Raw genomic sequence first — 15584 nt, 5'->3', positions numbered from 1 at the left:
GCCATCATCTGGCTTTTCACATAGGTGTGGAAACCCATGTGCATGCAATAGATCTTTCTTTTTTCCCTTAAACCTCTGCTCAATAATTATATAACATTTTGTATGATAGCAATGCAAAATTGGAGCAGATCTGAATTTTGTGGCTATATTATTTAGATAATTTCCTCTCTGATTTCCAGTTTTGTATGACTAAGAGGGAAAATTAGAAGATTAATGTGTTTCGTTTTTTAAGCTACTTTTTTTTTTGTTTTATTTAGATATTTTTATGTTTTTTTCTTGTCAAACCTAAACTGGCTGAACGTGTTTGAACGTAGGCTCGTTACAGTGGGACTTTTATTTTGAAAACATCCGGCTCCAGACAGGTTCATGATTGGAGCCGGTTTGCAGCCTCGGTATCGGTCGTAATGTCCCTGTTAACGAACAAATGGCAGCGGGTGTGTGTCCTGCTCCGGAGGTCCAGGTGGAAATGTCATCAACCAGCTTCTGCGCTATGCTCACTCATTACTGGAGGGCGGACAGAAGAAGTGAAGGTACGGGAGTGAGGAGGTTAGCACTGCTGGCTAGCTAATGCTAGCCTGATTAGTCTGCTGCTGTGGCTGGCGCTAGCTAGCTGACTGCAGTTGGCGATTACGTCATCTGGCAAGATCTGATTTTATATATTATTGTATAAGTTTTTTACTGTAAACCACATGTTTTTGTTTATACTAGCTATATAGTAAAATCTTAGTATTAAAATGATTAGGATGTGTTCTTATTATCGAAGACCTGGATTATTGCTCAGTGCTGTGCCTTCTGATGCCCTGCCTGAATGTCACTGGCACGTCTTTGGTTGTCCCAGTACTTTACTAGACAAAAGTATTGGGACACCTCCTCATTTCTTCTGAATTTAAGAGTATTGAAATAGTTGATCCTGCTTTTGTTGGAGTAACTGTCTCTACTGTCCAGGAAAGGCTTTCTACTAGATTCTGGAGGAGCATTGCTGTGAGGATCTAATGGCATTCACTGACAGGGTGTCGGATAATCACCTCCCCAGTTCATCCCAATAGTATTGGATGGAGCACCATCCATCAGTCCAGAGAACATCAGTCCAACTGCTCTACAGCTCCGTGCTGGGGGGCCTTATACCCCTCTAGCCCACAGCTGGCATTAGAGTCAAGTCAGATTTATTTGTATAGCGCTTTTTACAGCTGTTGTCGTCACAAAGCAGCTTTACATAATTAGTAATTAATAAGAGACAGAGATGAAAAGAAGAAATAACGTAAGAAGACATGGAGGATCAAAGACCCCCAGTGAGCAGCCAACAGCGACAGTGGCAAGGAAAAACTCCCTCAGAGCTGGAGGAAGAAACCTTGGGAGGAACCAAGACTCACAAGGGGGACCCGACCCGTCCTCCTCAGATCAGAACTATTTAAACATTAATGATAAAAATGACCAAACCAGATACAGCAGATAGTTAATAATGGTGATATTAATAGTGGCAGATAGTTACGAGTCCATTTAGGTTTTAACATGGTTATTAAACAGGTAGCAGTGGTAGGAGGGTGTGCCGCTGGTCTGTTATGGGTGGTGGTGGGTGGAGGGTCTGATGGTCGGATTGGTAGGTGGCAGCTGGTCTGACGCAGGTAGAGTGGACCTCAGCGGGCAATCTTCCAGCAGGTCAGGCTGGGTGGCCATTTACTCGGAGGAGGTAAAAAGAGAGAGTTAGTACTGAGAGGATTTTATGGAGGGCAGAGAATGTTGAGCAGTATGAGTAGAGCATGGTGCCAAAAAGTTAATGATGTTTATCTGCTTCAGAGTGTCCTGTTCTATTGGCAGTACTTCTCTACAGGGACTAGACAAGCTGTGTGACAAATGTGTGGCATTTGCACATCTGTGTCAGCAATGGGTGCACCTTAAAATAGCTGAGTGCATTCATTAGAAGGGGTGTCCACAAACATTTGGACATACAGTGTAGCTCGCTTGTGTATGAATGGATGATGCCATGATGCAATAGTGCAAGAAACAGTTAAGCAGCCATTTGTTCACATAGATCTGGTCCATGCCAATGGGAGGAAGTTACGTTTACTCATGTAAGTGTGCCTTTCATATGTTTTGCACCCAGCATGAATGCATACACAGAGGCATGCAAAAGTTAGGGTCCCCATGGTCAAGCTGTCTGTTACTGTGAATAGTTAAGTAAGGGGAAGAGGCAGTGATCTCTGAAGGGCATGAAGTTAAACAGTCGTTTTTGACATTTTAAGCAAGATTAGTGTTGTGCAGTTTTAGAGTGGGAAACAAGCACCATTCAAAAGTTTGGGTACCTCAAGAACTTTTAGCTCGCAGGTAACTTTTGTTTGGGCTATGGCTTGTTCACAGTCATCATTAGGAATCGACTGGTTCTGACTATGTACACGGATATTTGAGCATACTCAACTTTGACACTTTTATTTATACAGCATATTTCAAACTTCAAAACTGGCTGGTATTAGTATTTCGTACGCAATTGGGATGCACCATCTGACTGCTCAGATCTTGTCCCAACAATCAGTAGCCCTGATGTCCTCTAAGCTGCTGCTTACTGCTCTGGAAATGAAATGGATTGGTGCCCACAAAGCAGGAGAAGGCAATGAGAAAGCAAAGCATTTTCAAGTAGTTAACAGTTCGTTAACAGTTGAGGTCAATTTGAGGTCTGGAAGACCAAGAAAGCTTTCAGAGAGAAGTGCTCATTGGTTAGCAAGAAAGTCAAATCAAAACACATGTTTGACTGTGAAAGACCACCAGGATGTTTTAGCAGACTCTGGAGTGGTGGTGGTGCTCTTTTCTACTGTGCAGCAACACCTGCACAAATATGGCCTTCATTAAAAAAGAGTCATCAGAAAGAAACCTTCCTGTGTCCTCACCACAACATTGATTATGAAAAGTTTTCAACAATTCTCATGCATTTGGACTTTTAAGTTAGTTAAAATCTAACCTTTTGGCCTCAGCAAGCAAAATTATGTTTGGAGAAAAACTGTACACCATTTGTGAAGAGAACACCTCTCCAACTGTTAAGCATTGATCACATGGCTCACATGGTTTGGCTTGTGTTGCAGCCAGTGGCACAGGGAACCTTTCAGCAAATTCTGGAAGCAAACATCCCAACATTTGTGAAGAATCTGAAGCTTATGCAGCACAAGCTGAAGGTTTTGCCTTTGACCTCACAGTCCCACTGAGAGGTTGCAAAATGAATTATGTTTTGTTTTTGTTTTTGTTTTTTTTGGGGGGGGGGGGGGGTAAAATCATGCAAATATTATAAACAGTCCACAGGGAAAATGTTGAATTTGAGCCCTTTTAAGAGTTTAAGGGATAATAATAATAATTGTTTTTCAAGATAAAATATTATGAAGCAGATTTTTGAAGTTTAATGTGCCACTAATCTCTTTGTTTTGTAGACAAGATGTGTTGGATTTTACGGCATTAACTCAGAAAGGCCTGAGTTTAAACCAGCTGCTCAGTGGACTCACAGGACTGGGGTAACTTGCTAATTGCACTAAAGGCTCTATTAATGAGTGATTTTGCAGTTTAGTGTTAGTGTAAGTGTGTGTGTGTGTGTGTGTGTGTGTGTGTGTATACTTACCTAATATCTGTACATTTACTATTAATACACTCAATATATACACTGTCCTATCAGAATATTATTACTACCTACCTAATAGTAGGGGGAAAAAAACACAGGCTCGGGTGACGCTAGCGAGATGTCGTGTTGTGGACTGTATTAGGTGACGGAAGGAGTTCATTATAGTTGTTAACTGCTCCACTGTGGCGCATCGATTTCTCTGTACCACTCACCAGAGTCGTCCTTCCCCTCTGGCATCAATGGCCCCTAGGGCACCACTGTTCTACTGTTGGGAGGCACTTATTCTGTGAGAAGTCCATTCTTGGGAAATCCTCACCACGACTGCTCTAGAACATCCCACAACGTTGAAGGTTTAGAAGATTCCACCACCCTTCGCCCACTGTCACAGTCAAATCAGAATATTATGATCACCCTTGGTTTGTACTGAACTCTGCCCAGGATTTGAAACAGGGTTTGCTGCCTGTATAAATAAGCAAGCACACCAGTCAGTTGTTACAGGCGCAGGATGCGATTTCGCTGGTGTCCAATAGGGCATGATAAAAGGGTACGAGGTGATGGGTAATAGCATCTCGAAAACTGCTAACTTTTGTGGGATGTTCTAGAGCCGCCGTGGTGAAGGTGTACTGAGAACAGACTTGTATTTATTCATTGAGTGCCTCCCAGCGGCATGCCCCACGGGCCATTGACGCCAGAGTCGGAACGTCAACTCTGACTGGTATAGAGCAGTTGATGCATCACTGTGAACCAGTTAACTTATATAATGAAAGCCTTCCATCACCTAATACGTCTAAGACGGCTTGCTAGTGTCATCCGAGCCAAGGGTTGTTATTTGTACTATTAGATTGGTGTCATAATACTCTGAAACGACTGAGTACATCCCTATTACTGTGTGTACACTGTGAGTACAGTGTAATAGTAGTTTATAGTACTTGTTAACTGACCATTCATTCAGAACACATAATATTAATAGGCTAATTGTTAACCCAATTAAATCAGATGTTAATAGCTGGTACAGGTGGAAAGACTAACCTGTGGTTGTTATTTCTTGTTTTAGGGGATTGATTTTATACATGGAGATGTTCAGAGAAGAGCACTTCACCTGACCACCCCTCTTACAGAAGAAAATGCTCTTCAGTTCAAGTAAAGGAAGCCTTTCTTTTCTATCAGGAGTACTATGGATAATAAATCAGCAACTACAAAAAAAACTTAAGTGATTGTAAAGTTTGTCATGAGGATTTGTTGTTTTGTGTGATTTGGCAGGGAGATAACAGAAGCTGCGTATGAGAAACTGGCAGATGAAACCTTGGATGCCCTGGCAGAGTACTTTGAGGACCTTACTGACGAGAGCTTCACTGCATCCGACTACGACGTTGTTTTCTCTGTGAGTATTCCCAGATTAGGAGGATACTTATGATGATAAGAAAAGACTTTTGGAAGCTAGTTTGCTTCTGTGCTACCATGCCATAGTGAGGACAGCTCTTATGAGGCTTCCTCGTTCCTCGACAAAATTGAAGCTCTAAGAAGCTACTATTGCTGATGAGCTACACACATAACCCCATTTTTTTAAAAGTATGTTAGACCGTGTCAGAAACCAGATAAGCAAGTCTGTTTGAGATTACCTAACAACTTTGTGGTTTGAAACAAGAACTTGACTATTTAGTAATGTTGTTTTGATTATGCTAATTGGTGGCTATAAGCTTCCATGTTTTTCTGGCTATATGGCTACACCACACTTGGCTGATGGACCAGATCTTGAGTATATGAGAGGGATTCTGTACATTTAAATAATCACTTCCTATTTTTCATCAAATATGCCATTTATCTAGATGTCCACTAGGGGTTGCTGTTGCTCTTTGAATACTAAATGAAGCAGGCTTTCAGTTTTGTGGTCTTGTGCTCTGTGTTCAATATAAATAGAACAATTCTCTCATTCCTTTTTGTATTCCTGTCTGCCTTATTAGGAAGAATGTTCCTCCTTCTGTACATTCCTCTTTGTCATGACTCAACAGAGTAGCATGTTTATCTTAAAATGACATAGAAATGCTCTCATGAATTGACAGCTGCTAAGCAGTGAGCTCACATCCATCAGGGTTTTTAGAGCACATACAGACATGCAGTTAAAATTACACAGTTAATAAACCATGGCACATGGGAATGGAAAATTAAAACATGGACACTTGTGTGTTTGTAAAGCTGTAGTTTAGCTGAAATTAAATATTTAAAAGTTTCCTCTAACCTCAAATGTAGTGGGTCAGTGAAGACATGTTGGTATCTAAAGTTTGCTTCCTTAGTTTTGAAGGAACTGTTGCTAAGAAGCAATGCAAAAGGCCTTAGTCATCCACTGGTTCTTCCCACTACCATTGAAATGTTCTCAGTGACACTGGCTGCAACACAACCCCAAAGCATGCAGTTGGACAGGTGTTCTCTTTATGAAATTCTGCACCCTTTTTTCCTCCCAACATACCTTTTGCTCTTTGCGACCAAAAAGATCAATTTTACTTTCATCAGTCATCAAACCATCACTTTAAAACTGGCAGAGCATTTCTGCTTCCTGATGTGTCTCAGTTTCTCAGTCATACATGAGCTGGAAAAGGCTGCACTTGTTGTTCTTCATCACGTGACTTTTATCGACCCATTTTGGCCAGAGCTGTCCAGCTGGTGGTATGTAGGGCCAGGCCAACAGAAGCCGATGCATCTGAGAAACCCTGTTTTTCCTGACCCAGTAACTGGGCATTCAAAGGAATGATGCTGATAGTCTGAAATAGAGCTGTGTAGTTGTATACAGTATCTTTTAAGCCTGGGCTGAGAGTAATTGTTCTCAGTCTGTAGACTGATGTGTTATTGCTTCACACATTTTCCTTCATTTTCCTTCATTTTCCAGAATAGCGAATACCAAGGGAATAACAAGCTTCCTAAAGCGTCTTAGCACAAAGATAATTCACAAATAGATGTTAAGAGATGTTAAGACCTGAACACTAAGATGTTTCCGGGAAACTGGGCCCTTCTTGTTTTGACCTGCCATACGTGTCGCCAAGGTCCAAATGGCCATTTCATGTACTCTCTCTCCTTGAACACATATGAAAGATATTTTTGTCATTTGTAATTTTTATTTTCACTGAAGACCATTTATTATTATTATTATTATTATTAGTTGGTCTATGAAAAAATATAATATATATATATATATATATATATATATATATATATATATATATATATATATATATATACACACACAATATAAAGGAAACACTGGACATGTAATTGTACAGGCCAGACATGCATAAGTTTGCAGGCCCCCAAAATGGGCCTTGATGCGATTGCGAACTCTGCGAAACTCTGCGAAATCTGACAGTCACTCAGGTTTTAAAATATGCCTCAAAATCGAGGGAACCACCTTTTTGTGGCACCCTTAAAACTAAATGTGCTTTAAAATGGTTCTTTAAATGATGCTGTACATTTTGGTTTGTGTAAAGAAGCTTTAAGAAGATTCACACTTGCTCAACTCTATTACAAACATGATCCTTTTTGGAGCCAGAACTGGTTCTTCTGTGACATTGCAGGATCCATTTAAAGAACCTTAATTTGTAAGACCTTTTTTTATTAATTTAAAAATAAACAACACCTGAAAGTCCACAGTAACCACAGATTGAGCCAAGCTTTATGTTTCTGTTAGATTGAACACATTTGACCTGATTAGTTTTGGTTTCACACTTAAGCAAGCTAAAGAACTTTGCATGATCTACCTACAATCTGTCATCATCACCTAGATGCACTGTGTCTCTCAATACTTGATATTGATTGGTTTATAGAGGGGTGTGCGTCTGATGTTGGCGTGTTGTCAATATGTTGGGTTGTCTTTCCTAGAATAATTAATAAAACAGTTGCCACTAAATTACTGATATTGTGACTTTACTACCAGCAGCACTAGTTCCAATATAGAAAGCGAGCAAGCTTATCCCACCACTCGCTTGAACTTATTTTTCAATTATTTTTCCGCTTCTGTTGTTTAATGGGTGACAATATCCTGCTTCAGCTTCTTGTAATTGGTCTGAAAGCCCGAACTATCCACTGAAGTGTTTTCTCACTGCAAACCAACTGAACCACTGTTCAGTTTGATCCGGACTGTGTCCACTTCCTTTGGTTAGACCAGATTCTGGTCCTTTTTTCCAGATTGTGATCTGAGGTAGCTTTAACAGCCTGCCTGTGTGGTGTGGACCAAACTAGATGGGTGTGGGAGTAATGATAAGTTTGGTGACAGAAATAGTCATTTTAATAAATTGTTCTTTTCCACCAGAACTTTCCAATTTCCACTACGCGGACTGTAAGGGCATACTGAGTCCACATTTAAGCACATTTTGAGCTCTGTCTTCACACACATGGACATCTGACACAGTAAGACACAGCAGTGTTCTTCTATTAGCATCCTTTCAACAAACCAGACACTCCTGCCTTCATCTAGCTGCCTGTGGCTGCTATCATTGTTGAAAAAAGTGCAGCTGCCACTAATTTAGTAGACTGGAATTTGCTGCACTTCTAACATCTCCCCACATTTTATGTGTGTTGCTCTTGCATCTCGACCAGACGTCTCTTCTTAAAAGGTCTGATAAAGGGGTCGTTCATGTCAGAGTTGTTTTACGGCTCATGTGTGTATGCTGGCTTGCGGGTTACTCAATTTAATTCTGTATCGGACCATCTCTGGTGACCTGCCGTAAAGGATCGCGGGGGGACTCTCAGCTCGGCCTCTTTAGTGTCAGACTCAGCTGCTATCAAGAAGACTGATTAGTTTTTCCTTGAGCCTTGGAAAGCTGTCCAGCTGTGTATTTGCCCATCGAACAAGGCCAGGCACTAATAGGCACATAACAGTGCCCAGAAGTGTTGTGCTTGTATGTAAAATGTAAAATCTTTTGTGAACTCTTTTACTGGACTCAATTAAAATGATCTTCATGGGCTTTTAGAAAATCAGTATTTGTTCTGGGTTGGTTTTAATATTTTTCTGTTCTCCATATTGGTGTCTGTATATGCTTAATTCTAACGAATTTTAACTGTCCAAGGACTAGGACTGGACAAAACTGCTTTTTTGTTTTTAGAGGGTTTTGTTTGTTTGTTTGTTTTCGTAAATGTTGTAAAAATTTTCCTCCCATATGCTACTGTTAATTAACCCACCCATTCATAGTTTCCCCTAACACTAGCAATGCTCCTGACACTAGAAGGACAAGGCCTTAACACGAGTCTCCTCCTCCTGAAAACGCAAAGCTAGCCACTGCCCTTTTTTGAACTGCGGCTACAGCATTGGCAGGCAGCCGACGCGCTTGTAGGAAAAAGCCCTCAACTCCACTATCCCAATTAACAGACACCTGTGCCGGGGCAACATCTCTTAAAAGTGGTGACTGCAGACAGTGCCATCTACACACATGGAGAGAGAGAGAGCATGGCAAATTGTGCTCTCTCAAACGCTGTTCGTTAATGGCTAAGCGACATGGCTCAGGATTCGAACTCATGGCCACTGGGCCGTAGTGGCAGGGCATTCGACCGGTGAGCCTCTCAGGGCTCCCAAAAACTGCTTTTACTGTTGTTCACTCTAGCAGCTCTAAAAATGATAGTAATAATAAAGTGGTTTCAGCTGTGCATCTATGCATCTTTTTTTTTTTTTTTTTTTTTCCATTTTTGTAAGAAACGGTACATCATAAAGCTTCCTGTCAGCCCCCCCCCCCCCCCTGCTGAGCAGAGGAGTGAGTTGCTTCCCCCCGTTACTGAATCATCCAGAGGAGGAGGACCTCTGTGTTGTTCCGAGTTTATGGAGCGTGCCTGTATATGGAATAGGGAAGGCGCTGCATCCTCTTTTGCCTCGCGATGTGTCGGCCACAGTAGGATGATTTAATAAAACTGCGACTTTTTAAATCATGTGGTCAGACAGCTGCTGTCTGAGCTGCTGCTGAGCGATTGAGCCATGCCCCCCTCGCTCTGTCCCCAAGCAGGGACTTCTCTTCAGTACCATACTTCTCTCTTGTAACTGAAACACAGGGGGTTACATGACTTCTTGTGGGAATGTGTGCCAGTCAAGCCTTATAATTGATGAATCTGTCCAATGTTATTAAACTGCTCTAGTCAAGCCCTGATGTCTTACCCTTTCTCCTTGCACACCTTCCATGAAGCTCAACTTGTGCAGTCTCTTTCTGATGGTAGATGCCTGATCTTTGACATCAACTGTGGCGAGAACTTCCTGTAGATCCTATAATGACATTTTAAGAATCTTGTGGTCTGCTCTTCGGCCGAATATGCTAGGACGGCCTGGCCTGGCCATGTTGGCAGTTGTTCCACTTGTAAATTATTTAGCAGACTTCACTCGTTTTAATCAATAGTTCCATCCAGAGGTATCAATAGACATTTTGGATAGGGGTCTCCTATCAAGCAAGCTCCCGTATGAATAATAAATAAAATAGAAAATAGAAAAAAAGCCCAAAAAATGTCAGTTCATTGTAAATTTGTAGAATAGCAATAAGCGTAAAATCAATGATAAAATAGGGCTGTTTGGTGAAGTTGGCAGACAGTTGGCCTTTCTTTTGATAGTTAATTCTAGACACAGACCTTATAGGACTTGATGAGCTTCATCAACTTCTAACAGAAACAGATTAACCGTAAACGTACTGAAATCAAGCAATGCTCTGTCTTCTCTTTTAGACTCAACAACAAGGTTATTGAAATATCCAGACTATAGATTGGTCCCTGATCAGACTTGGTTCTTCAGGTTTTCCTGAAGAAAAATTTCTTGTTTTCCCAGGGAATTTAGTCACTTCTGAACTTTTACAAAGAACTGCTACGGCTGCTGACAATAAATGAAAACTTATTATTACTTAAATATATATTTTTTTTATGCAGAGTGATGTTCTGAAGAGTTCGTTCTGCTCATTATCTTCATCTCTTCTCTACAGAGCGGGGTCCTGACTGTGAAAGTGGGTGGCGACCATGGCACGTACGTCATCAACAAACAGACACCCAACAGACAGATTTGGCTCTCGTCTCCCACAAGGCAAGCTGTGTTTTCTCTCACTTCGGTCTTTCCCAGTCTGTTTCTTGGAAGCTTTATCAAGCAGCTTATGCAAATTGCCACCACCATCAACAGCTATTTCATCAGGGTTTTTAAATTAAAACTGCCCTACTGCTAGATTTCCATGCTTTATATGTGGAGTTTGTTTCATATGAGATTCCGTTCTAATTATAATATCTGTAAATTACTCTAGATACACGCATACAGCAAATTATATGTCCAAAAGTTTGTAGACACCTACTCACCCACCATTTCATCAAGAATATTCATGGGGAGTTTGTCCACACTTTGCTGCAATACAGCCTTTACTCAACTGGGAAAGATGTTGGAACATTGCTGTGAGGATTTGATTAGAGCATTAGTGAGATTAGGTACTTATGTTGAATGATTCAGTCTAGATCATAAACTTCACTTCAGCTCATCCCAAAGACCAGTGCTCCATCATGCTGGAATATGCAGTTCCATCACTGCTCATAGAGGGTTTTATAGCCCTCTTGATAACGTGAGGAGTTAAGCATGTGACCTTAGCCTTATGTGTAGAGCACTAGACTAAAAAAAATATCTAAATATCTTATATTTCTCATTTTGAGAATATTGTAGTAATATTCTAAGATTATTTACCTTATTCATACTTGTTTTAAGAGATTTAATTGTATCTTTCTGGTAGTCTTTCTCTTTTGGCAGGTGCTTAATTCAAGAAATAACTTGATAAACTGATTTAAAACTAGTAAAAAAAAATAGGCCTGTCACAATTGTTGAATGATAAATTGGCCCAGAAGTAATTGCGATAAAAATACTATTTTTATTTTTTATATTGTGATAATATAACACCAGTAATATTGCAATTACACACTTTAAAGAGCTCTGAACTTGTAATTATTAAGAATATCAAACATGTTTAAATATCCTAAATAAAACTAAACTTTTTTAGCTAAAATGAAACCCCTGTTTTTGAACAAAATTGACATACCTGCTAATTCATGTTGATTAACTCTCCACGCTAACCTTAGGCAAAATAGAGGTCAGCTAAAATGATTGAGGACGTGTCGATGTATTATATGATTAGTCAATAACATATAATTATTGTGACAGACCTAAAAAATAAGTAATCCGGCAGCGTAGGGTCTCTTGCCAGTGCTTTTCTGAGGAGATTATACAAGCTATCTGTGCGCAAATTAACTCTTGAATATGTTTTATGTTTGCAGTGGGCCAAAACGTTACGATTGGACGGGGGAGCGCTGGGTGTACGCCCATGATGGCATGGCTTTGCACGATCTGCTCTCCAAAGAGTTTTCCATCATCTTTCAGTCAAACATGGATCTGTCACATCTCATCCATTCCTGATGGGGGCAGCAGGAGGAGCATAGTCCGATAGAAACACCACATTGCTGTACTTTCAGCTCTATAGATAACACACGCTCACAGCAGAACAGCTGATGTATTCACCATTATTCTTTGGGATCAGGAATGTATTCACACCCAATACATGTACAGGATTTCATGTCATGCTAAAAGACACAAAGAACTCCTTCATCTGTGAAACAGCTTGAAGACGTTTCTGTGTGACAACGTTTCATGATTGTTTCAATTCCAAGGCAATGCCCCAAAACTCAGACCCCAAAAAGAATGCAGATATATAAAAGGCAGCATAATTTGGACTATTTTGGTCTAAATTATGGACTAAAAGGTACTTCGGTTATTGTTATTGAAGTACTTTCATCATGCCCTGTTGTAATTGCATGGACCAATTGCAATTACTTCTTATATATGCATTCTACCGACCTAACGTGCACTCGGCCATTAAACCCTTCAAATGGAAAGCTCTTCAGCATTCCTCTTTATTCCAAACTCTACTAATGGCTCATTGTAGAAACTGCTCAAGGTAATCCCCTGTTACACTACAGTCAGATTACATGGCTCATAAGCAGGTGAAAGAGGCGAGAGGGCTGTCATTTGAAGCTTTTAGCTCAAAACCTCTAGACCTGGCTGGACTGTAGAGTGGATGGAGGAGACAAAGACGAATTAGAGCAGACAGCTGGAGGAGAGGGCCTGAATTGAAGGTTAGAGTAGTAGCCTTCATAGTGAGTTTGATCAGTAGATGGTGGCCCTGCATCAGGCTTGGAGATGCTTTATTAATATCAGCATGGTTAGATCTGTGTTGTATGGATAATTTAATGACCAAGGAGTAATGTGAATGAATCTACAATCAGTTACAGTTACAGTACTGCTGGTGAATATTTTACCATCTTGTACATCTTGTACACTTGTACGTTCCCTTCTTTTTACCTCTGTTTTTCCATTGTATTTTGTGCATAAAGTTTAAATGCAGATTAAGCTCTGTTAAAATGAATAAATAAGTTATGGTGTCTCTCAAATTCTGATGTATGCCTGTTAGGTGGTTACTGCACTTGTTCACAGACGTCTGTTTTTCTGGTCAACTGTAGAAATACTGGGTTCAGCGATTCACAAAACTAGAATGTGATTTTCAAGAAACTGCTGCTATCGCACCTTGTGGAAAACTCCAGTTAATGAGATTTTGCTTCTATCGCATGCTTCTATGGTGGTGAAAAATATGTGGGGTTTTAAAAAGAAGCCCTTTTCTTGTTTCGAGGCAACAACAAAAAATGCGATTTTCAAAAAAATGACCAAAAATGAATGGAGCCCTTCAAATAGAAAGCTCTTGAGCATCCCTCTTTATTCTAAACTCTACTAATGGCTCATTGTAGAAACTGTCAAGATAATCCCCGGTTACACTGCAGTCAGATTACATGGCTCATAAGCAGGTGAAGGAGGCGAGAGGCCGGTCATTAGAAGCTTCTAGCTCAAAACCTCTAGACCTGGCTGGACTGTAAAGTGGATGATGGAGTTTAGAATGGCATTACTCGGCCCAGGACTGCTATCACGCCCTGTGGAAAACAAAAATCAATGGGATTTTTTAAATTCCTGCTATAGCGCCCAATTCATTCTGAACTCAATAAGTTTTTACTGATTACGTTTTTCTCCCAATTGCCATCTTTGAAAATATGAGCCTGAATATGATTATTGATTACATCAATGCCACAAGCAAGATTAATTAGGACAGTTTCTAGAATTTAAGACCTCACAAATGAACATTTTCTGTTGATCTGCGTAAAAATATGCAGTCCGATGTCCGACAATAAAAATAAATTCACGTAAATAAATAAACACATTATATATTATATATACAATGTGTGTTTTTATTTATGTACATTTATTTTTATTGTTTTTCAAAAATACGGCTGGGAATAAACAAACATATTGATGCACCACAATAAGGTTGAGGTAAATAAATAAAAAAATAAATTGAATGGTAAAGAAAAAAGGGGGGGTTAACTACAAATGCAATGGGACATTAAAAATAAGCTATACAGTTACCATAACAATAGTGTCACAGTATAGTATATAAAGTAGCATTGGACAAAAATCAAATCATAATAATAATTAAAAACAAAAGCTGTGCTGTGTTATTACATTTCTAGTAGAGTGGTTGATATTTCTGTATGAGGTTTTCAATAGCCAATGCCGATACCGATATTTAGGGAGCTGAGCAACTGATGTCCGATATATAATAGCGATACAGTATTTTCTTTCTTTTGTAACTGATGAAATACAATTGAAATAATTTATTAATAAAAAACAATAATATGACACAATATTTGATATTTTTAAAGCCAGCCACCGAAGAAACCTTATTTAACCAATTATAATAACATCGCTCCACAGCAGCCAGACTGACAGGGCTGCCTTCAGCTGTGCCTGAAAGCGTTTTATGATGATCAGCCTCGTAATCGCAGACATCAGGTGATGCTGATTATCTCCAAACAGCATTAATTTCCCTAATCATTCAGCCAACCGATTAAAGAGGCTCTCACTAGATATTAGCATGAATTCTACATGTACATGTAATAGATACAGAATACTCATATGGAATATACCTCAACAATACAACAAGCGATGCTAGCTTTAGTTTTAATATTTCAGACTCGAAGCAGCTCGTGCCGTAATGACATTGTGGGGCTGGCTCACTGGTTATGGCTGTGAGTGTTATGTAGAAAATGGCTCTTGCTTTATTCATAGGCCAGTATTATTTTCACACCATGCAGGGATGATGAAGTGCAGACAGCTTTTATCCACTCACTCTTTGTACAAACAGGAATATGCAAATCTGTCACAGTGCATCAAACAGAGAGCAGAAATAGCTCAGGTTTCCATGGGAACAGTTTGGGCATCATAGGACACCATCAGTGTCCAGCATATTCATTTTCTGCAGGCTCCAGCAGGCCTCTCGTAGGGATGTGGTCTGTCCCATCAGACAGCACTGGTGTTTTCCTGGAAACTGATAGTGAAGGCAGATAGGAGCTCACTGTGATACAGTAGGGCACAGCAGAGGTGGGTGCTCCCATTCAGTATGTTCTTCAGATTAAAAGTAACGGAGCAGGACTACTTTTATCTTTTTATTTTTCTTACTAATAGAAATACTTTAATAATTTTAGTCCAGTTTCAGTTCATTGTGTCTGAATCTGGGCTGCTTAGCTGTTGCTCACAAGTCTCACTTTCCAGCTTTTGCAAACAAAATAGAGCCTATACCAACCTCAGCTCCTATTGTTGGGTTTCTATTATAATTATTATTATTTTAAAAACTTCAGCTCTGGACCTCAGGAGCTGTATTTCTCCTGCTCAAGCTGCCTTTCTTAGCTACTGCAACTTCTGAGTCCCTTCCCTGAAAATACCTCAGTGTGGGTTGAGCTACTCCTTCCACCTCTGGCCTGGTTTAGCTGAGACACCGAGGCACGCCCCTGAGCACCTATAGTGAAACCTCCTGGGAGGAGATCAACGTGTGCATTCTAGTCTGTTCTCAACCAGGAATTATCAGTCTGTCTGAATTTAACCCTTGATAACGTCGCCTGAGGTCTTTTTAAA

General features: G+C 40.1%; 1 protein-coding gene across 1 annotated transcript; it reads left to right on the top strand.

Moving 5' to 3' along the window:
* Positions 1-363: 363 nt before the first annotated feature.
* fxn (frataxin) lies at positions 364-13018 on the top strand. The gene is made up of 6 exons (XM_072680830.1): positions 364-530; positions 3411-3491; positions 4650-4735; positions 4856-4976; positions 10528-10625; positions 11849-13018. The coding sequence occupies exons 1-6, from the start codon at positions 405-407 to the stop codon at positions 11985-11987; spliced, it is 651 nt and encodes a 216-aa protein (XP_072536931.1). The 5' UTR covers positions 364-404; the 3' UTR covers positions 11988-13018.
* The last annotated feature ends 2566 nt before the right edge of the window (positions 13019-15584 follow it).

The sequence above is a fragment of the Salminus brasiliensis genome, chromosome 6 (assembly GCF_030463535.1).
Source record: "Salminus brasiliensis chromosome 6, fSalBra1.hap2, whole genome shotgun sequence".
Lineage (NCBI taxonomy): Eukaryota > Metazoa > Chordata > Actinopteri > Characiformes > Bryconidae > Salminus > Salminus brasiliensis.
Note: the sequence above shows the minus strand (reverse complement) of the source record. Positions and strands in the feature narration are given on the sequence as shown.